Raw genomic sequence first — 24,262 nt, forward strand, 5'->3', positions numbered from 1 at the left:
AACAGTTATCTTTCACTGAAAAGTAATCAATTTCTTATTTATAAAAGCTACTCTATAGCTGGACGTGGTGGCGCACACTTGTAATCCCTGCACTTGGGAGGCTGAGTCAAGAGGATCACGCAGGTTTGAAGCCAGCCTCAGCTGGCTTAAGAGACCCTGTTTCCAAGTCAAATATAAAATAGGTCTGGGAGTGTAGCCTGGAGGTAGAAGGCCCCTGGATTCAATCCCCAGTACAACCAAAAACAAAACAAAAGAAAACAAAAAAAAAAAACAAAAAACAAAACAAAAAACAAAACAAAACAAAACAAAAAACCTACTCTATTATACTGGTTTGAGACACATTAAGTGTTGCTATGGGAACATGTAATAAAAGCATTTCATTTTATGTCACTGAATACTTCCTAATACTTAAAATTACAAAAAAAAATAAGAGTTGATAGAATATTTAAGGCATAAGAGATGTCAGTAGAAGGCAGAAAGAGAAAGAAAACAAGATTCAAAACATATCAACCTTAATAAGACCAGCTACAAAGAAAGAAAATACAGACTTAAACATATTGACCTTGGCCAGGCATGGTGGTGCACGTTTATCCCCGCGCATGGGAGGCGGAGACAGGAGGATTGCATAGGTTCGAAGCCAGCCGCATGCGCTGGCTTAGGAAACCCTGTTTCCAAATATAAAAAAAAAGTATAAAATATGTCTGGGAGTGTAGCCTGGAGGTAGAAGGGCTTCCAGGAACCCCAGTACCACAAAAAAAAAAAAAAAAAAACAACCATATCAACCTTAATAAGACCAGCCATAAATTATCAAAAATAGAGAAAAGATTAGAGTACAATCAGAGTCTTTCATTTTTCTACAGAAAGTTTTCTTATTTGTTTGGCTTAAATATCCAAGTTTAGTAACTACAGAATATAATTGAAAAACAAAAGTGAAGTTGGGCATGGTGGCGCATACCTGTAATCCTAGTACTTAGGAGGCTGAGATAGGAGGATCACAGGTTAGAGGCTAACCTCAGCAATTTAGTGAGATCCTGTATCAAAATTTAAAAAAAAAATTAAAAGAGGTATTAGAATGTCCCTGGGCTCAATCCCCAGGGAAGGAAGGAAGGAAGGAAGGAAAGCAGGCAGGCAGGCAAAAAATATCAATGTGAACTATATGGTAAAAAGTGACAAAACAGAAGAAAGGAAATGCATTTGGTTAATACAAAGTTCTATTTTAATTCCTTGTAAACAACACATAAAATGTGTTATGCACAAATATATAAAGCAAAAATCTGAAAATATGTTCAGGCATATACACACTGAATAAGGAAAAAATTTATATGTATATATAATTTGTTTTTCCTGATAGAGAAACTGCCTCATTTGCAGGGTCTTGTGTTCAAGTCTCTGACTTGAGTCCACTAGCTTGGAGACAACTAGAAGACTCTATGCTCCAAGTGAGGCACACAAAAACGTGTGCGCACATAAACAGAGTTGGTGGCTTGCCATCCAGCACCAAATAAGGTGAACAACCCGACTTGGAGGAAAGCTCTGCAGATAATATTCCAGTTTCTTATGCAGAGTAAGTGAACCATCATCCAGTGACTGTTCTCAATATCGAAGATGCCAAAACCCAGAAAGTATGTTTGGATAAAAATGTATTGCTACTTGCCGGGCGTGGTGGCGCACGCTTGTAATCCCCGCGCTTGGGAGGCGAGACAGGAGGATCGCGCAGGTTGGAAGCCAGCCGTGCTGGCTTAAGAGACCCTGTTTCCAAGTAAAAAAGTATAAAAATAGGTCTGGGAGTGTAGCCCGGAGGTAAAAGGACTTCCAGGAACCCCAGTACCAAAAAAAAAAAAAAAAAATTTACTGCTACTTAAAATGATTTTCACCGGGCATGAGGACACACACCTAAAATCCCAATACTTGGGAGGGTGAGACAGAAGGATCACAGGTTCAAGGGCATCCTCAGCAAATTAGTGAGACCTTCAGCAACTTAGTGGAACTCTGTTTCTAAATAAATAATAAAACAAGGCTGGGGTATAGTTCAGAGGTAGAATGCCCCTGAGTTCAATCCCCAGTACCACACAAAAATAAATAAATGTTATTTTCTTAATTGTGTTTTGCACAATGAAGGTTCAAAATGTCAAAATTCTTTCTAAAATACTATTTTGAGTTGAGGCAAAATATACATTATACAATATATACATACATATGGGGATTGAATTCGGGAACATTCTACCTTTGAGCTACACCTCCAGCCTTATTTTTTAAATTCTTTCTTTTGAAAGAAGGTCTCACTAAGTTGTGGAAGGCCCCACTAAATAGCTGAGACTGAAACTGGCTGTGAACCTGCGATCCTCTTGTTTCAGTCTCCCAAGTACTGGAAATAAAAATGTGTGCCATCACACCCGGCTGAAGTAAAAATATTTTAAGAAAAACAACTACCTAAAAAAAAAATTACTTGTCAAATTATTTCCAATATAGACAAAATATAGAGAGTTAAAAAATGACTCTTACCATATGCACATGGCCACAGATCATCAAACCAACATTTTTCGTGAAATCGTGAACAAGATGAAGCAAAGCTGGGCGTGAGTTTGGAGAACCTGTCATAACAAGACACTGTGGCCTAATTTAAGATAAAAAAAAAAAAACAAAGTTAGAGAAGCTTGTTTTGTGCAATAAGAACATGATTTAGAACGTGATTTTTTAAGATGTTTCTCTAAGAATAAAGTATTCCACAAGAACCTTCTTTACAGTTGCTCTTGAAAACACAGACCCCAGGTTTCTCATAGAAGATGGCTTTTTTTTCAGACCTCTTTGGTACATGAGAAATGCAAAAGCAAAACCTTGAAACAAACATCATACCAAATGTTTTTTTTTTTTTTTTTTTTTTTGGTGGTACTGGGGATTGAACCCAGGGGGCATTCTACCTCCAAGCTACACCTTCAGACCAATTTTCTTATTTGGAAACAGGGTATCACTAGGTTGCTGAGAGCCTTGCTAGGTTGCCAAGAATAGCTTTGAACCTGCAATCCTCCAGTCAGCCTCCCAAGTATCAGGATTACAAACCTGGGCCATTATGCTAGCTGAGAGCCCCCCCCCCCTTTTATGGTACTGGAAATAGAACCCAGGGGGTATTCTACCTTTGAGCTACATCCCCAGCCCTATTTTTTATTCTTTTTTTTTTTTTTTTAAATAGTCTCACTGAATTACCAAGGGCTTCACTAAGTAGCTGAGGCTGTACGGAAACTGTGACCCTCCTGTCTCAGCCTCCCAAAGGCTGGAATTACAAATTACTTAATTTTAATGAATAATGTCATGGAAATAAAATCACCTATGGCAATCTGAACTAAGTTCTTTTTTTAACTAAAACTTGCTTATTCTAATTAATTATACTGTAAAGGCCAAAACTATTGCCTTTCCATACCTAAGACTGTGGTATGACTTTCACAGTGCTAATAATTGATTTTCTTTGACTGTAAGCTGAAATGAATCCTATTTTATGGAAAAATATTCATGTGTCCATTTTATAAGCCAGAGGAGTTAGCAAAAATTCTCTAAAACCAAAATCTTGATAATCAAAATAAACTTTAATAGAAAGCAAATAGAATAAAATTTCTAAATTTAAACATTCGATCAACTATTACTATTAAGTAGTTCCTAAAATAAGCATGATAATCTGGATAAAGATTTTTAAAAATACTTTAGAATTTTAGCAAACTAGCTACAACTCAGTTGCATGGGGGAAAACTGCTTTGGAGCAATCAACAAGACATGGTGTGCTCTGGCCCAGACTCACTGCCTCTCCACTGCCACTCCTCTCCTCTTGGCAGACTGCAGAGATCCTCACCTTCCAAGGCAGACAGCCATGGTTCTGTGACACCCTCCAGCTCATATGATGTGCCCATTTCCAAGTCATGTCCTTTAAAAAAGAAGCCGTTCTCCTGTATTTCCTTTCCCTTTCTTGTCAGCTATAACAGGTGTGGACAATGACTCAACTACATGAATCAAAACACTTTTTAGGGAATGGCAGATGGATAAGATGGAAGGAATATGGGTCCCACATGACCAAATGCAGCAAATGTGCCTAATTTGCCTTGTACCATCCATCCCCCTCAGGATAATCACTGGACACCAATATGTCTTTACTGTATTTTTCAGTCTTTCATTAAGGCAATTGAACATATGTACCCTAAATAACATAACCTATTACTGTGGAAAGTTAACATGTCCCTAGCTTTGCTAACTAGTAAATAAACTACAAAGGCATAATTTGCTACAGTTTTAGCACTATAAAAAAAGTATAATAGAAGTGGGTGTGGTGGCGCATGCTTATAATCCCAGTACTTGGGTGGCTGAGAAGACAGGAGAATCTTGGGTTCGCAGACAGCCTCAGCTACTTAGTGAGACCCTCTGTAACTTAGTGAGACCTAGTTTCAAAATAAAAAATAAAAAATAGGGCTGGGTGTAGCTCAGAGGGATAATGCCCCCGGGTTCCATCCCCAGCCCCCCTCCCAAAAAAAAAGTATAATACAAAAGGTATTACAGATTACTGAGTAACAATGGCAGAGCTGACATATGCCTTGACTTTAATTTCTATACTCCCTAGGCCTTTTGTTTATTTATGTATTTATTTATTTATGTGGTACTAGGGATTGAACCCAGGGGAATTCTAACTCCGAGCTATACTCCCAGGCCTATTTTTTATTCTTTATTTTGAAACAGGACTTCACTAAATTGCAGAGGGCCTAAGGAGCTTAGGCTGGCTGAGAACCTGTGATCCTTCCTGTCTCAGCCTTCCAAGTACTGGGATTACTACCTTGCACCACCACGCCAGGCTTCCTTTTTATTTTTATTTTGAAACAGCATCTCCCTAACTTGCAAAGAATCTTGCCAAATTGCTAAGTCTAGGCTCAAACCTGCCAAACTCCAATCTCAGCCTCCCAACTTCTGGAATTACAGACATGTGCCACCATACCCAGCAGAAGTAAATTATTTTAAATAGTTAGAACATTTATATACTGAACCCTGAGACTTCCACAAAATCTCTTTCCCACTTGATTTTCAGAACTCTGGTAGCAAGGACTTTATGGATAAGCAAAAGAATTAAAAGATCCATTTTTGGAATTTCTAATCAGATTAAAAAGAAAGCCTCTAAAATAAATTCAATTCCTCAAAAAATAAGAAAGATTGTTAATCTACACGAAGAGCTTTAACTGAAAAACTCACTCACCAATATAAAGCTTTCTTGTTAAAGAAACCCAAATTAAAGAAACAGGAAACAATGAGAAAGAAACTTGAAAGAAATATTAACTACAAGGTGAAGGAAAACAATATTTTGCCAAGTCTAGTGAGGGCTAAGATAATGATAAGTAGAAAGTAAATTTTGTTCTTTATTGCTGTGTAGAATTTCACTGAGTGTACATCCATAAATTTATAATCCATTCATCTGTTGATGGACACTTGGGCTGATTCCACAATTTGGCTATTATCATTGTGCTGGCTATAAACATGGATATGCACGTATTACTATCATACTCTGATTTCAGTTATGTCATCTGCAGGAAAATGGGTAGAGCTGGAGAACATTATATTAACTAAAATTAGCCAGTCACAGAAAGTTTATAAAAGGGTCATGTATTTTCTCTCATATGCAGAAGCGAGAGAGTAAGGGGGATATAAGAGGAATTTTAGATAACGAAGGAGAAACTCCAGCAGAGAGAGGGAGGTGGTCTGGGTAAGAAAAGGGGAGAGCAAGAATTAATGAAGAAAACACTCCCACTGATATTATGTATATATGTGAGAAGACCAATGCCTATATCTATATCTTATATGGGGAAGAGAGGAGGAGGGAAGGAGCCAGAGGAAAGCTCACACCAAGTACTCTGTGCATGTATTTCACTATTACTATAAACTACAATATGATGTAGTTTACAGTAATATAAAGAGCCTGTGATCCTTCCTGTCTCAGCCTTCCAAGTACTGGGATTACTACCATGCACCAATAAAAGTATAAAAATAAAAGAGAATAAATCACCTATTTAAAAAAAAAAAAAAAAGACAAAGACTGTTGCCGGGCGTGGTGGCACACGCTTGTAATCCCCGCGCTTGGGAGGTGGAGACAGGAGGATCGCGCAGGTTCGAAGCCAGCTGTGCTGGCTTAAGAGACACTGTTTCCAAATAAAAAAAATATAAAATAGGTCTGGGGGTATAGCCCAGAGGTAGAAGGGCTTCCAGGAACCCCAGTACCACAAAAAAAAAAAAAGACTGCTAAGCCAGAAAGAATTATTAGCTTAAGGGATAAAAATAAAAGCTGCCATCGGGCATGGTCATGTCTATGTAACTCCAGTACTTGGAAGGCTAAAACAGGAGGATCAGGCTTGAGGCCATAAGTTCAGGGAGATCCTCAGCAACCTCGTGCCTGTTCCAACATAGAAGATAAAAAGGCGGCCGGGCGTGGTGGGCTCGCTTGTGATCCCCGCGCTTGGGAGGCGGAGACAGGAGGGTCGCGCAGGTTCAAAGCCAGCCGCGCTGGCTTAGGAGACCGTTTCTAAATAAAAAAGTATAAAATAGGCCTGAGTGTAGCCTGGAGGTAGAAGGGCTTCCAGGAATCCCAGTACCACCAAAAAAAAAAAAAAAGATAAAAAAGGCCGAAGATGTAGCTCAGAGGTAGAACAGCCCGGGTTCAATCCCCAGTACCAGAAAGAAAGAAAACCTGTGAAACCAGGAAAACAGGAACCACAATTTAATGCATGGTTCTGCTGTATGTAATGTATAAAAAGTAATTAAAAAAAACATGAATACCAAATATGCTCTAGTCAAAATAATGGAATAAAAATATACTGGAAGATGGTGAAGAGTACACATTTGTCTTGGGCCTAATTAGATAAAAAGATATTACAGATAACACAGATAACACCTAAAATTAAAAATCAAGAAGTACAGCAAAACAAGCATGGTGTTTATGAAGTAAAATCTGCTAAGTGAGAATTGAAAAATGAATGCCTGTGATATAAGAAAAACAGAGATACAAGAGGTGAGGCAAGTATTGATTTTCATGACAAACCTTAAAGACCAGTTCCTCCTCTTTAAACTATATGCATAATTCTGATAAAAATTAAGCCAAATTTAGATGTTATTTATATAAGCCAAATTTCGATGTGTATCTGTGTGTGTGTATATACATATACATATATATATATATATAAAACACACACACACATATATATATACATACATACATACTATATATACACACATACCTATATACACATACATACATACATACATATTTTAGTGATACACAGCAATATTGGGGATGAAACCAGGCACATGCTACCTCTGAGCTATACTCCAACCCTGTTCTATTCTTTATTCTGAAATGGGGTCTCACTAGGTTGTTGAGTCTAAGTGGCTGGAGATTTCCTGGAGCCCGTGATTCTCCTATCTCAGCCTCCCCAGTACTGGGATTACAGGTGTGCATCACCATGCCCGGATAAAACTTTAGAAGTGTTCCCATGACTATGATTGGCCAAGGCAACAAGTCCAAACTGATGGTAAGTGAACTCTGCCTCTGTTCACAGCCTCAGTTATGAGGTCTAGCTTTTCCTCTTTTGGTGTACTGACAGGCAGGAAACAGGATTCTGTGTTAGGCAGCTGCCACTAAGTGGTGATTACTCCTGAGTAAAGAAAGTTACCTGCTTGCCGCCAGGCTCTAATGAACTCAATAATTACTTTCTAATGATCTTTTTGAAAATGAAAAGCCAACTTAAGTAAGTACACATGGCAGCCTATAATTTCTAAGAATATACATAAGCAATATTTCTGGATTTTAAGAAGCATATACCAATCAATGGTGCTTTAGAAGCCAAATCCCATCAATTACTAGAAATATGTTAAAAAGGTTTTATATTGATATTAAAAATGAGAAAAAACTACAAAGTCATTTATTGCTAGGTATGATTGCACATGCCTTTAATCAGCTATTAGAGAGGCTAAAGTAGGAGGAATAAAATTTTGAGGCCAGCCTGGGCAGTTTAGCAAGACTCTTGTCTCAAAAAAGAAAAAAATACCTAAAAAAAACAATGATGGCTACGAATATACCTCACTGGTACAGCACCCCTGAGTTTGAGCCTTCCTACCATAAAAGAGTCATTTATTAAGAAAAATACAGTATAAGTGGCTCTTTGTTGATTCTTTAAAAAAAAAATTTAAGCACTAATTCTTTATTACTATATCTGGTTTTCAGTAGTTGCTGATAAGAAAGTGAGTAATATAAAAATATTTAGCATCTTAACAAGATTACAAAATAAAGCATTTCAAAACACTCTGACTTTTTAAATATAAATTATATAAAATTAATCCAGAAGAGAAAAGCTTTATGATACTCATCACTTAGAAGTCTTCAAATGAGGAATCTCCAAAATTTTCAAAACCTACTTCTAATATAGATGGAATTTTCTTTGTACCATTTTTGCTTTGAATAATTAAATTGCACAAATCAACCAAAACAAAAAGTAACATCTGATGTGCTTTGGAGAACATTATGTGGAATATCAACATATGAAAATATTACTGAACAACAAAGAATTGACTGGGGATTGGTTAACTCAATGTTTCCATGTTACCTTATCACTTACCGAAAGTTTTTCACATGGTCTTCCACTCCAGAAAGACGAATTGAATGCTGTAGTGCACTCAGGTAAGTCAGAGCCTGTGTGGATGATCCCCAGTTCACATCTGCAGGAAGATGTTGTTTATGATACCAACATAACTAATCAATAACCAATTTCAGACTCACAGGGAAACCATGCTTTTATATTTAAAAGTCAGCTGCTAAAATAAACTTGTCCTTGAAACTTTTAATTGTTCAAAATACGTAGCATATGATACAGCAAAACTATGACCTAAATCTTAACTAATTATATTTAAAGTACAATTTAGAAAAGTCAGATCTTAGCACTACAGATATGTTGTACACACAACTAGAATCTGTCAAGAATAAAAAGTTGTAAAATTATTGCTTATGTAGCCGAAGTTCTACAGGGAAAGAGGCATACCAGAAGTACTACTTATAGTACCTAACTATTTAGGCTATTTAAACAGAAAAATTTTGTTTCTTATTTAGTAAGTTAGACTTCAAATGGTGATTTTAGGCATGTTGGCTTATATATTTAATAGATATGTTAGAAAATGAATTGCTTCTAAACTGTTTAGAAACAATAGTTTCTTTGTCCATTCCATTTTAGAATCACTACTCTTATCTAAAAGCTCAACATTTCATATATACGAATTAAAAATATTTCATCATGTTTAAAACTACTATATTGTGACGATTCATGTCATATCTTCTTATCAGCCCAAATTTTCTAAATCTTTTTCAGATATTTCTTCTAGATAGTGTAACAATTCCAACACACCCTAGCACTGTCATCTTGTGTGGACATATATGCAACCATTGCCAATATGGAACCCACATAATCAATTATTTCCCAGATAAAACATGTTTGCATAATTTTCCCCACTACAAAGAAACCTAGTGGGAAAGATACTATGTCTACTAGTGTTTTGTGAATTCCATGCTACTTAAAAATTTTTTTCTAGCTTGACATACTAAATAGAAAAAAAAAAAGGCTACTGACCTGGTTTTTTGTAGGTAACATAAATATACAGTCCAAGGACTATCACATATGTTAGCAACGCGGCCCACCAGTTAATGACAAACATCACTATGCAACAAAGAATTGCTCCAATAAGTGATATCCACATGTTGTAGTATTTGAATGCAGGACGCCATCCTAACAATAACAAATAAATGGATGAAAAAATTTTCAAACTTCTCATCTTCTTTATATAAAGGTATGTATATATGTATGAACATACACACACAAAAAAACCTTTCATAGCTGCCGCACTTAGAGGGCTTTAAGAATCCAGTATAATAAAATCAGAGACCATTATTGATCATTATTAAATTATACAATTCCTAAGTCTTTTTTTTTTTTTTTTTTTTGGTTCCGGGGACTGAACCCAGGGGCATTCTACCTCTGAGCTACACTTACCATCCTATTCATTTTTAATTTTGAAACAGAGTCTAGTTAAACTGCTGAGGCTAGCCTTCAACTGTTTTTATATTGAAACAGGGTCCTGCTAAGTTGCTGAGGTTTGCCTTTAACCTGGGGTCCTTCTGTCTTGGCCTCCCAAGATGGCTAAAGAGATGGTACACCTACTTACTTTCACAATGCTGCAAAATACTATGCTTGTATCCTATAAACTCTACAAAACAGACATGTCAGTCAACTCGGTGAATGCTTTAGATGAGTGCTAAATGAATGCTTTAGTGAGTGCTAAACACTGAAGAATGCATAAAAAAGAAGACAGTTCTGAACTGATTCCTTACTGAAGTAACTGTATTTTCTGATTTTTAGCATAAGATTTATCTATATCCCAATGAATATGATTTAAAACAAAACAAAACTTCATCCACTTGACAGTAAATCTAAAAGTAGACTGTAGAAACACAACTTCCACTCATAATGTGAAGTATTCATAAATTACGACTACGATAAGCCAGGCATGGTGGAAAACATTTACAATCCCAGCATTGACGAGGCTGAGACAGAAGGATTGAAGTTCGAGGACCGTCTCGGCTACTTAGTAAGGGACTTTGCGGTGGTGGTGGTGGGGGGTGCCACTTGGAGGTAGAATTCCCCTGGGTCCCATCCCCAGTACCGGAAAAAAAAAAAAAAAAAGACCACTATAAAAAATGTTGAAGACCATGTTTTAAAATTTCATTATCTGTAATGCCAGAGCCAAAAACATTTATTTTTCAATAAAATTTTACTTGTACAGTAAAAACTGAAGCTAAATTTTGGGTCCAGAGTCCCCATGCTTTTATCTCTTTTAAGAAATTTTTATCCTCAAAACAAAACTTTTGCTTTTTCCAGTTCTTTCTCTGATTTGCAACAAGTGTCATAGTTTATAGCAAACTCTCATACACTTTTTTAATTGATAGAGCTCTCTTATGTTAGAACTCTCTTGCACTCACTTTGTTAAAAATATTTTGGAGCCTGAGGGTGAAGCTTAGTGGTAGGGCACATGCTAAGCATGCGTGATACCCTTGGTTCAATATCCAGTTATTCACTAAGAACTGAAAAATATATCAGTTGAATATCAGTTATTAACTAAGAACTAAAAAAGTAAAAAATTAAATATATCATTATAATGTTCTTAGAACTTAAAACAGGACCAACAGCAATAAAAAAAAGAAAAAAGAATTAAAGAAAGCTGGACATGGTGGTGTACACTTGTAATCCCAGTACTTTGAAGGCTGAGAAAGGAGGATTGCAGGTTCGAAGCCAGCCTCAGCTACTTAGTGAGGTCCTCCAGTTTAGTGAGACCCTGTTTCAAAATAAAGAATAAAAAATAGGGTTGGTGGTATAGCTTGAAGTAGACTTGGGTTCAATCCACAGTGCAAAAAGAAAAGTTGAAGAAAACAGTAAAGTAATTCATAATATTAGAATTACAGATGAATGCTATCTTAATGCTTTGAAGACAAAAATAAACTATTTTCAGTGAATTTCATAATAAAGAGATCTCTGAAGGTTTGATTTAACTGTAAAGACAATCTGAGCATTAATAAGCAAACTCCACCAACAATGACTTTAAAATTGTCTAGAAGTTTTGTTTTCTCTGAAATAAAAGACATTTATACATTTAGTGAACTTTATAAAAAAAATCACCTGGAGATTTTGCAAGTGATGCATGGAATACTGAAAAATTGATCAACGCATACGATGCAAGGAAGAAGTTTGAGATAATTGGAGCAATAACATTCAATTCAGCTGCAAAAGAAATGTGAAGTAAGCTTAATGACATTCTTTATTTTTATAATTATGAAATATTTCAAACTTTTAGATAAGAGCATCGTGAGCATCCCTATATCTATACCTAGATTGAATAAACACAATTTTGCCAAAAGTGCATCACATAATTTATTTTCAAGAATCAAAAGTTATGTATACAGTTGAAACCCCCCTTATACCCTACTCTTCCAAACCTGGTATATTCCTTCTAATCATATTACATATACTGTTTTATTAGATATATTGTCCTGTATTATGTATATGACTATATAGGGATAAATAAGTAAAGTTACATAAGTAATTTACAGCATGTCATTCATCAATTTGATCTTTTTTGAACCACATCTCCAGCCCTACTACTTCTTCTAGGAGAATCTAGGAGTTTCCTCTAGCCCTTCTGGGAATTTAGTGATGGTAATAAATTTAGCAAATATCTACTAAGCACTTTATTATACATCTTTCATTTGATTAGAAAGAAGTATAGCAAGTAAAGTAACATTTTGCTAATAAGTAAACAATTCAATGTTTAGAGCTAATGCTATAAATGCACTAAGCTATACATTAACAAACCAATTATATAACTAACCAATTAGGATGAATCCAAGTGCAATTAAAAATGTTAAGATGTAACCACGAAGAGGTTCATTATTTTTTCCATAACCTTTAGCGAACATCTGGAAAGCTGGGTAGATGTTGTCCTTACAAAGAGCCTAATGAAAATATGTAAACATTAAAATGAAATGTCAAAATTAAACATACACATCTGCTTATAGTTAAAATAGGTTAATCAGGAACAAAACCAAGTTTCTATTTCTTGAACTTTCTTTCCTGTCTCATAGTACTACACTTATAAAACTACAAAGGAAATGAAAACAATGCAAACATCAGAATTAAATCCCTCTTCAATAAAGCCTGTATTATAAAATACTTACTTGAAATATTTTTGGTGCACTCACAAGAGATGCTAATGCTGAAGAAAGAGTGGCTGAAAAGATACCCGCAGAAATTAATGGTGCAAATCCTGATACCATGCTCATTACCTTAAAGAGAAGTGACAAAGATGGAAAAAGTATTACAATTTGAAAAGATATATAACATAGTCACAAATTGATTATTCTATTATAGAAAACTAATTCTAGGACTGATTTATTAATAATAAACAATAACAAGTACATTATAATCTTCTGAAAGACTTATCATTTGCCCTTAAGAAAATCTTTTCTTTTTGTAAAATTTCAAATAAACACAATTTCACAGAGCAGTGGATAAGGAAACACAAACTATTCATCACCAGGTTTCAAAATGATCAACTTAGGGTCAATCCTTGAATTATTTTGAAAAAAATCCCAGGTATTTAATGCACAAATGTTTCAGTATGTATCTTAACAAGTAAAGACTTTAACTACCATGCCATCGTCCCAGCTTAAAAACCTAATAATTCTTGAATAGTATTATATTCAAATTTCCACCAAGTGTGGTGGCACACACCTGTAATCACAGCATTCAGGAGGTGAAGACCAGAGGATCATGGTTCACAGACAGACTCAGCTACTTAGGCCCTTTGCAACTCAGTGAGATCCTGTTTCAAAAAATAAAAAGACTAAAAAAATAGGCCTGGGGGTATAGCTTGGAGGTAGAATGCCCCTGGGTTCCATCCCTAGTACAAACCCCTCCAAAAAAAACATTCCCTTAGTTATACCTATTATTTTCTTTTTGTAATCCTGAGGATCAAACCTCCAAGATATACCCCAAGCCCTTCTTTGATTTTTTGTTTTGAAACAGGTCTTGCACAGTTTCTGAGAGTGTTGCTATGTTGCTGAGGTTGTCCTTGAACCTGTGATCCCCATTTTCAGCCTCCCAAGTAAAGGTGAGTGCCACCACACTCCATTATCCTTATTCTTTTAATCTCTTAAAGCTAAAATGGAAGGGTAGGAAAGGAAGAAGGCTGAGGTTGATTAATGGAGGAGCTACATCCGAATATGTGTAAAAATATAAATGTAGCATGGTCAACCTGGACACTCATGGTTGGGGAGTGGGGGAGTATGAAGGGAGAGAGAAGGCACCACGCACAGCTGAATGTATGCCATTTTGAGTATGATTCACATTAAAAAAATTTAGATACAAAAGAATTAATTATATTTGGCTGATGCATCCCTTATACCAATTTAACAGCTTCTTATATACCATCTATTTTGAAAAATTCCTATTTTTCACAAAAAGTAAAGCTAGATTATCTAGCCTGCTTACAACACACACCATGACTAGAGCTAGTCTGAGCTTAAGAATGAAGAATTTTAGCCGGGCGTGGTGGCGCACACTTGTAATCCCCGCGCTTGGGAGGCTGAGACAGGAGGATCGCACGGGTTCGAAGCCGGCCTGGGCTACTTAGCGAGGCCCTGTTTCCAAATAGAATATATTTAAAAAAAAAGGTCTGGGAGTATAGCCGGAGGTAGAAAGCCTCTGGGTTCCACCCCCAGTACCACTAAAAAAAAAAAAAAAAAAAAAGAAATGAAGAATTTTGACTGACAGAACAACAACAGAAAAAAATTACATTCTTTTATCAGACAATGTTGAGTCAAAGATTTCAAAGACATTAAAATGTAGACGTTTAATAAGAAATGTAAGACTAGACTTCCGGGAAGATGGCGACCGAGAAAAGCGGGGCTTAAGAGCCCCGCTAACAACAAATCTCCATTACCACAAAATCAGCGCCTTTCATAGCCAGAAGACACCATCACCAGTGAAACAAAAAATCACCAGGCTCCAGAGAGAAAGGAGACTGAGAACAGAGCCACAGAGGAGATAACCGGCCTCACGCCCGAGGACGCTGCAGACGCGGCAGCAGCGCCATACTGCCGGCGGCACCGGCGAATTCACGGGATGGCTACAGCAAGCCGAGGTGAACCACTGCGGAACAGCCAGGCGGGATTTCTCCAAGCAGAGAGCATCTAAAGCTCCCAGTGGCCGAGCTAAGCACACGCTGCAGGGATTCAGAGTGGAAATCAAAACCAAGAAGAAAAACACCAGCCCCAGAGCCAAGGGCGTAGCAGTGGCGCCATATTGCCACCGGCGGCAGCAGCACCGAATTCAGCGAGGCCAGTACAGCTACATCTGTATACTCAAGAACAGTGAGTCAAATTGCGGGCCACAGAGGAGAAATCCCAGTACTGTACTCCCTGGGACTTGACCCAGTGGGGGAGGGGCGGTAGCAGAGATATCATACCATAGGAGAACGTGCAACCTGGCACCCCCCACCGTCTAAAGCAGCCTCTGTCGACTCTCTGGGTCGGAGACTCTGTGATAAAACCAAGTAAAGGAGTAGTGGGGTCTGAAATACTACTGACTCGAGATCCAGAACACCTTAAGTGAAGTCATAGTGACCCAAGGGAAGAACCCAGAGAAGGCACAAACATTCGAAATCATGGGAAAGAGGAATAATACTGGAGCAATAAATGCCCACAACCCCACAACATCAGAACCTGATAAAACTGAAAATCAGAGATTTCTAGAAGATCAAATCAGGAAAATAACTGTAGAAATAATAGAGGTGCTTCGAAAAGAACTCAGAGAGAGCCAAAAAGAGATAAAGGATGCAATTAATGAAGTAAAAGCCTCAATTCAAAGCACAAACAACCAATTAGAACACATGAAGAACAGAATCTCACTCTTAGAAGATGAGCAAACCAAAAATAAACGCATAGTTTCTAATCTAAAAAAAAATATCCGACAGCAGGAATCTGATATTGAAGAAATATGGGCCCATTTTAAGAGAGCTAACCTAAGAATAATTGTAATAGAGGAGGGAAAACAAAGTGAAACCAAAGGGATCAACAATCTCTTCAAGGAAGTAATAGCAGAAAATTTTCCAGACATAGAGCAAGAGGTCGATACACAGGTCCAGGAAACTTATAGAACTCCCTTTAGACAGGATCAGAGAAGAGGATCCCCACGCCACATAATTGTCAAAATGACCAATGTGGAAGCCAAGCCGAGAATCTTAAAGGCAACAAAAACAAAGGGCCAAGTGACATTCAGAGGCAAACCAATTAGAATCACTCCAGACTTCCCAAACCAAGCCATGAGAGCCAGAAGGGCTTGGAGTAACATATTCCAAACTCTGAAAGAAAACAACTTCCAGCCAAAAATTTCCTACCCAGCAAAACTTTCTATCAATTAGATGGAGAAATAAGAAGCTTCCATGACAAACAGAAACTGAAGGAATTTATGTCTTCAAAACCAGCACTAGAGAAAATACTCAAAGAGATTAACTACAAAGAAGAAATAGGTAACACACTCCAGAACTAGAGAAACAAGATTTTCCATCCAACAGACAACTAAGATTGGTTATCTGTGGAGATTCATTATTTATGTTAGTCTTTTACCTATCTCTAAAGGGTATTGTTTGCCTTTATTGTTGTTAATTTCTAGGATTTCTAGTTGGAATATTAATATACCTTCAGATATAGCATTTGGAAATATTTTATCCCATTCTATTAGTAACTGTTAACTCTGTTTACATTGTCTTTGGATATACAATATTTTTTTTATTTTTTAGGGAGTTTGTATACTCCTCTGTTGTCTGTGCCATTGAAATCATAACCAAGAAATCACTGCCAATTTCAATGTTGTGAGGTTTAATGACCCAGATTTTCTCCTAAAAGTTTATAGTCTTAAGATTTATATTTAGGTCTATTATCTATTTTGAGTTAATATTTGTATATGGGATTAGGTAAGGGTCCAATTTTATTCTTTTCCATGTAATTATTATTTTTAACAATATTTAGTTAAAAGATTAATATTTCCACCATCAAATGTTCGTGGAAACCTTGTCAAAAATAACTTGACAATATAGGGAAGAATTTAGCTCTAGGCTTTTATTTAACTCCAATGGTTTATATATCTGCCTTTAGAATAGTACTACACTGTTTCAATTATTGTAGCTTTATATGGTTTGAAATCAGAAAATATATATCTTCTAGCTTTGTTCTTTTTCAAGATCATTTTGGGTACCTAGAGTCCATATTCCATATTAGGATAGATTTTTTTCTGAAAAATAAATATATAAATATATGATAGTTTCACCTAAAAATAGAAAAAAAATATTCTCTGGTAAGAAAGAAAGCAAAAAGAAATATTGAAATGTTATCTTTAAGTCATCAAAAGTTTGGAATCAGACAAATGAAACTGTTATGTGAGATTATCATTTTTAATTTTAGATAAATTGCCATAATACTAGATGTCAACTACTAAGCCAAGCATGGGAGGGAGGGATAGGGAGAGAATGGGGTGGGGATTGGGTGGCGGCTGACTGGGAAAAGTGTGCATGTATGTCTACAAAAGTATGTATCCTACTAGGATATATGAATACAGTGCACCAATTTAAAAAAAAAAAAGAAATGTAAGACTATATATATATATATTTAAAAATTTAAGAACAAGATATCCCAAATCATTTTATTCCCTTAAGTGTGGGAAGTCAATTATACATAAAACAGCATTATGTACTACTTAGCTACATTCATCCATCATTCTCCATTCTCCAAATAGCAAGTAATTTATAGAATTTTTCACCACTTTGTATTGCTTTACAAAGTATGTTTAAAATTTTCTGCTTGAATTAAAAAGTTTTACTTATGTCAAACTCCTCTTTGCTTGAATGAGTCCATATTAAATTTGATAAAAACAACACACTTTTGTATTTTAAGGCAAATCTGACTGGCATTCTCAGTCACTCGGCAAAGACTAGCATTTGTCCCTTTCATACACAGTATCAATGTCAGAACTGGCTTGAATCATTAGCTGGACATGAATACTTTCTTTCATTCCTACAATTCTGCCTAGTCTTGTGACTAGAAAACACAAACTTCTATTACATAATTGGATCCAAAATTTTAAGTACTGAAAGTATAGTAAATTGTGTGAAACTATACAATAGAAAGAATGCTCTCAAAATTTTCAGCTAAAATTTTTATTGTATTATTTATACATTCTATATAATAATTATAATATAATAAATATTAAGTTCTAAAATATTCAGATTCTCAGTTACTATATTGATGTCTATATAATACTGAAAAAGTTTGGAAGCAAAATTTATTTTTTTTTTTACTTAGAATATAATTCTTGATCTTACAACTCTCAAAATTCCTTGAACATTTTCTTTCTAAAAAGTCATAAATTTGACAGACTAAATTTCATTTTTAATAACTTAATAGAAGTAAAAATAAAGAGCAGAGGAACTGATAGGTCTCCAAAACTTGAGAAATAATGCTAATCTTTACATTTGTTTAAAAAGTTCACTAACTTTCAAGCATCCATTCAGATTTGAATTCTGTTAAATGGTGATATAATATGACTTTATACAAGCCATATCTAAGTGAGTACCACTACTATTGATACTTAACAATATTGATTACTTTATTTACTGTGTTGCTGGAGAGCCATACCACCAGCCTTCTATTTTTACTTTATTTATTTATTTATTTATTTATTTATTTATTGAATGGGTCTGGAACCCAGGGGCATTCAACCTCTGAGCTACACTACCTGCCCTATTTTTTATTCTTTTATTTTTTTTCTTTTATTCTTTTATTTTGAAACAGGGTCTCACTGAGTTGCAAAGGGACTCACTAATTAGCTGAGGCTGCCTGCAAACCACGATCCCCCGGTCTCAGCCTCCCAAATGCTGGGATTACAAGCGTGAGCTACCATGTCCGGCTCCAGCCCTCTATTTCTGAGTCAGTGCTGAGGTTGGCCTCCAGTCTCACTCTCTCAAGTACCGGAATTACCGGTGTACCCCATCATGCTCAGCCTGATCAATAGTGCTGTTTCTTTAAGGACAATATATTATTTTTTTAATTTGGTGCATTGTAATTATACATTATATTGGAGTATAGAAAGATAGAAGCATGTATGCACACAAAATCAATAGTTTTAAAAAATAACATTTATATTATAAAGCAACTATAGAGATACCACTAACTACAAAACCAAACTTACTTTAATTAGCACTGTTTTAAATTACTTAAGATATGTGTAAATCTAGTAACATATGTAGACTTATATAGATGAAAAAGTCAAAGAAGATATAAATAAATGGAGAGAGATGGCCTAAGGATTGACACAATGTGTCAATTCTTATCAAACTGACACACAAGTTTAATACAATTTCTATCAAAGTCTCAAAAAATGTTTTATAGAGAGACAAATGGTTATTCTAAAACTGTATATGGTAAGGCAAATGAACTATAATGGCTACAACAATTTTGGGAAAAGATAAAATAGAAGAAATTAGTCTACCTGACTTTAAGGCTTGTTATATAACTATAGTAATCAAGAACTTGTGGTGTTGCAATAGACAAGAGTGGGAGAGTGAGAAATAAACCACACAGACATGTATGTATGCAGATGCCTCCTTGTTTTCTCAAACACTATACACACATATAAATTCTTTTCTACTGTACAAGTGTTCCCTTAGAGGCGTTTTGCTCACATACAGCCTCAGATTTTACCCTCACCTTTTGTTTGTCAGGTTGATAATTTGGGGGATGTAAGGCAACAGTAATCCTGACTTATAATTTATAGCTTTATTCTGAATGATCAAACTTGATAGCCATCTAACCCTGAGATAAATGCAGAATGTGTAATATGAATTCAATGCTCACCTGAAAATTGTTCATCAGACCATAGGGACAAGAACTGATTCCACAAGATGAGAAATCAAAGTTTAATTTGCAGGCTGCAGAGGTACAGTTCGTCAGCTCTGTCACAATGGTATCATTAACGTTTCCAGTGGCATCCCGAACAACACAGGAACCTGAGGCACAAGTGACAATGAGAGTAATAAAGCTAAAATCTATGCTGATTTTAGAATTATTTATGCTGATAAATAAATCAGTATTGAAAAGACAGAAACTTACCTGTAATGGTATACTCTGCATTTATAGTTAAGATAACTTTACCTTAGATAGTATTTGAAATGCAACATTGGTCTCCAATAGATACGTAATGAAACTGAACATTTCATAAACAATATTTACACAAAAATAGTTGAAAAGCTTATATATAGTTATGGAAAGTGGTGTTCTAGAAAAACATTATTTCAAGGACTTTTTGGTTAAGATGTCTTTAAGCAAATATAAAAACACTGAGTTCAAAGAGTCTCAAATAGAAGATGTTTTTCTATTATTCCAAATATTTTATAATTAAAACATAAAAGATAAACTTTAAGTTGTGCTAATCTTATGAGAGAAAACATGTATATTAATATTATTTTATTTAAGCCATATCAAATATTATTCTAAAAATTATATATATATGTGTGTATATATATATATATATATATATATATATATATATATATATATATATATATCTGAGGTTTCCTTTAAAATAATCCATAAAACAGAATGACTAGGTATAATTAAACAAGATTAACCTTGTACTAATAAGGTTTTGCTAACTTTCTTGAAACTGGGTGATAATTACACTGAGCACAATAGAAAGTGCTCTTAACTTTTGTGTAAAATTTAGAACTCCCATAATAAAACATATAAGAAGTTACCTTGGAAGCAAGCACTTATCAAAATAACATATAACATATAGTTAATTACAATTACTATCCCTTAGATTATATATTTGTGTTCTGAATCACTTTTAGCAAACACATGAGATAAAAAATTACAGGCATTTATTAACAACTGGAAAGTAAATAGAAAAACTAAGATTGGGGAGAGAGTATTTAATGACTAAATATAAATATCTTTATTCTTGAGTTCCTCTTTCTTCCCTTAAGGCACCTCTGAGACCCCTGGGAGATGGGGAGAGAACAGAGCCCTGAGACTCCATCAGCTCTAAGGCAGCTGGACTGGCATGTGCTTCACAGTCCAGTGCTCTGCACCTGCAATTTTTTGGGGGTAAAAAAGGTTCAACTGCTTTGAACTAGTTATACAACTACTAAGTAGTATTTACTGGTCTAGCTACTGTTGTTCTAACTCCTGTTGTTCAAAATAAAACATATGAGGGCTAGCAATTTTAGAAGATAAAAATGCAAAATGTTTGACTGTGGTAAAAAAAAATAATTATTTTAAAAGTTGAAACATAGCCAGGCATGGTGGTGCATGCTTGTTCTCTCAGTAACTTGGAAGGCTGAGATGGGAAGATTGCAGGTCAGCAGCCAGCCTCAGCTACTTAGTGAGGCATTCCACAACTTAGTGAGACCAGTTTCAAAATAAATAAACAATAGGGCAATAGGGCTGGAGTGAAGCTCAGAGGTAGAATGCTCCTGAGTTAAAAAATTCTCAATACTGAAGGGAAAAAAAAAAAAAAACAGCCATAATCAGTATGTCACTCTTTCTGTGTGTATAGTACTGGGGGACATTCTACCTCTGAGTTACATACTCATCTCTTTTTATTTTTTGTTTTGAAACAGGGTTTCACTAGGTTCCTGAGAATCTCACCAGGTTGCTGATTCTGTCCTCAAATCTGAGATCCTCCTGTCTTAGCCTCTCAAGTACTGAGATTACAGGTGTGTACCACCACGCCCTGCTCAGTTATCTCTCTTTAAAATTAAATTCTATTTAGCTAGTTTATGTATAACAAATGTAAGCATGCGAGGAACTTTTAAGAAAAATTTTGCTATAAGCAAGTGTGTGTCTATCTCTCTATATATAATTTTTAATTAATTTCAGAGATTAATGGATTGTTCATGATATATATAATCCAAAATCTTTTTCTCTTTTTTCTTCTTTTTGGCAATGAGGATCAAACCCCCAGCTCTTTGTTTACTTTTTATTTTGAAATAGGGTTGAGGGCCTCACTAGGTTGCCACGGCTGGCCACAAACCTGCCATCCTTCTGTCAGCCTCCCATGTACTGGGATTACAAACGTGTGCCAATCACATCCAGTTCCAAATCCTGTTTTAAATGCCAATTCACTCACCATTATATTATGAACATTTCTAATTTATTTAGTGAAATTTAAAAATTACATTGAAGCAAAATAAAGTTTCTAAATATAAATCTGTCATGAAATCCCCCAAAACAAAGAATATATGGTAAAACTACAATTTTCTTACTGAAATATAATAGAAACTTCCTATCATGAAGTGAATAAATTTGAAATTTGTAGAGGTTAATTTTTTTTTTTTTTGGTGCTGGGAACTGAACCCAAGGCCTCACCCACACTAATCATATACTTTACCACTGACTATACGTCCAGCCCGAGTTTGTGATGCTTCAACCCAAGATTTATTTTTGTATTTTAAGAAATTTAACTATAAGCCAGGCGTGGTGGCACACACTTGTAATCCCAGCATTCGGGAAGCTGAGACCGGAGGGAGGATCATCGTTCGCGGACAGCCTCAGCTACTTAGTGATGCCCTCTGCAATTTAGTGAGACCCTGTTTCAAAATAAAGAATAAAAATTAGGGGGCAGGGGGTGTGGCCTGGAGGTCAAATGCCCCTGGGTTTTATCCCCAGACCCGAAAAAAAAAAAAAAAAAAGAAATTTAAGAATAAAACATTGAGTTTCAGAGTTTATACAATTAAAACAATGGTTACAATTCAATAGGTATTTTTCTAGTTACATAAAATATATAGTTTCATAAAAGTGTAAGAAATGAGACAGTTTATATTATAGATAGCCTTTTAATGGTTTTTTTTTTAATTCTTAAAAAGGAATTCAGAAACTGGTTATCATTTAAGTCCTTTTAAATCCTAAAATGCTATGATCTCATGAATGTTTAAAAAACAGGTTTTAGAATCATTTTATTTTGTGTGTGTGTGTGTGTGTGTGTGTGTGGTACTGGGGGTTGAACAGAGGCATTCTACCTCTGAGCTAAACCCCTAGTCCTGTTTTATTTTTATTTTGAAACAATATTGCTAGGTCATGAGCTTTAGCCCTTGTGTAGGCTGTCCTGTAACCTGTGATCCTCTCTCAGCCTCCCAAGTATTGGGAGTATAGATGTGCACCACCACATCCAGCTTAAAATGGTTTCCATTCAGTTTAGTGAGTCCTTTGTAAGACTTTTCATCCAATCTAGTATGTCCTGTTCTTCAAAATCAATGTTTTTAACCACCAATACTCAAAAATTTTCATTTACTTCCACATATAAATTGTTTTCTTTTCTACAAATACTTCTCAGTAGAAGTTTACAAATGTGACTTTACATATCTTCCTAAATTTACTACAGTTAAATAAATCCTGGAGATGAATAAAAGTATTTGGTGGTTATAATAAATTCCCTTCTAGTTTTAGTAAAACTGTTTTGAATTGTAACAGGTACTCTATGGCTTGCTTTTTCTAAAGTAAAAATTAGAAAATGTTACAAAAATAAGGATTTATACTCTATATATCATGAAATTTCTGAGACACATTAAAAAAAACAGAAGGCTATTTACCTACAGATACTGCAATTCCTATGTAAACCAACGTGGTAATTAAAATGGCCAAGAGGGTTCCTTTGGGTATGGCTGACTGAGGATCCTAGAAGATAAGGAGATTTTAGAAGTCTCTCTATAAAAATAAACCTACATACACCACTTTTTAAACATATGTATATATATATTTGATACAATACTTACTGCAAGATCACCTGAGATATTTGCTCCAGCTAGGATACCAGTTGCAGCAGGAAAAAATATGGCAAATACAGAAAAGAAAGTTTCTTCATCTCGAAAATCTGGTCCAAAGTTCTCATTAAATATTTCAGCTGTAGAACAAAATATTTTGGGCAATTAATGGATAACAGATTAGGCTACACTAATTTAAGTTAGGAATAACTTGTACATAAGAGTCCCAAATTATATTTCAGTTAAAGTAACTGGTAAATTTGTGTATATCTCTTGATTCATGCATTAGAATTTTACTTTTCTTATATAAGGTAATGATTTAGAATCAAAATGATGATGTGATCTGGGCCATGTCTCACTTTCCTGTATACCTTGCCAAAAGTGTTTTAGAAAGTAAAAGAAAATAGAAAAAAATTCTGACTTATCACTAGTCCAAATATAAATCAAAGTGTGTATAATCCAGTCAAGCACACACCTGAGGCTGAGACAAGAGATCTGTAGGTTCAAGACCAGTACATAACTTAGTAAGATCCATTTCAAAGTAAATAAAAAGGGCAGATGATATAGCTGAGAGACTGAAGAAACATGAAAGTGGGTAGAGAAACAAAAGGATTATCATAATAATCTGAAACAATTTTTCTCCCATTGGGAATTAATACGAGAAAAAAACTGGTTCTAAATTAGTTTATTAATATCAGAATATTTGGTTCCAAATTAGTATATTATTATCTGTATGGATTTCACATGATAGCTTTATTTCATCGCGGTGACCCATGCTTAGTAATGTTAGCAAGCGCCTCTAAGTTATATTTTTTTCAATTTCAACAATTATAAAAGCTTC

General features: G+C 35.2%; 1 protein-coding gene across 1 annotated transcript in view; it reads right to left on the reverse strand.

Annotated features, from left to right (window-relative positions):
* SLC12A2 (solute carrier family 12 member 2) overlaps positions 1–24,262 on the reverse strand; it is a gene marked incomplete at both ends in the record, with an annotated part of 110,634 nt that overhangs the window by 30,976 nt on the left and 55,396 nt on the right. Inside the window, 9 exons of the mRNA XM_080698927.1 lie at positions 2,503–2,614; positions 8,628–8,727; positions 9,630–9,785; positions 11,730–11,831; positions 12,439–12,562; positions 12,785–12,892; positions 19,517–19,668; positions 23,251–23,335; positions 23,434–23,561. Coding sequence (XP_080555053.1) covers positions 2,503–2,614; positions 8,628–8,727; positions 9,630–9,785; positions 11,730–11,831; positions 12,439–12,562; positions 12,785–12,892; positions 19,517–19,668; positions 23,251–23,335; positions 23,434–23,561 — 1,067 coding nt within the window. The remainder of the gene's footprint in view (positions 1–2,502; positions 2,615–8,627; positions 8,728–9,629; positions 9,786–11,729; positions 11,832–12,438; positions 12,563–12,784; positions 12,893–19,516; positions 19,669–23,250; positions 23,336–23,433; positions 23,562–24,262) is intronic.

Source organism: Muscardinus avellanarius (assembly GCF_963383645.1).
Source record: "Muscardinus avellanarius genome assembly, chromosome: 7".
NCBI lineage: Eukaryota > Metazoa > Chordata > Mammalia > Rodentia > Gliridae > Muscardinus > Muscardinus avellanarius.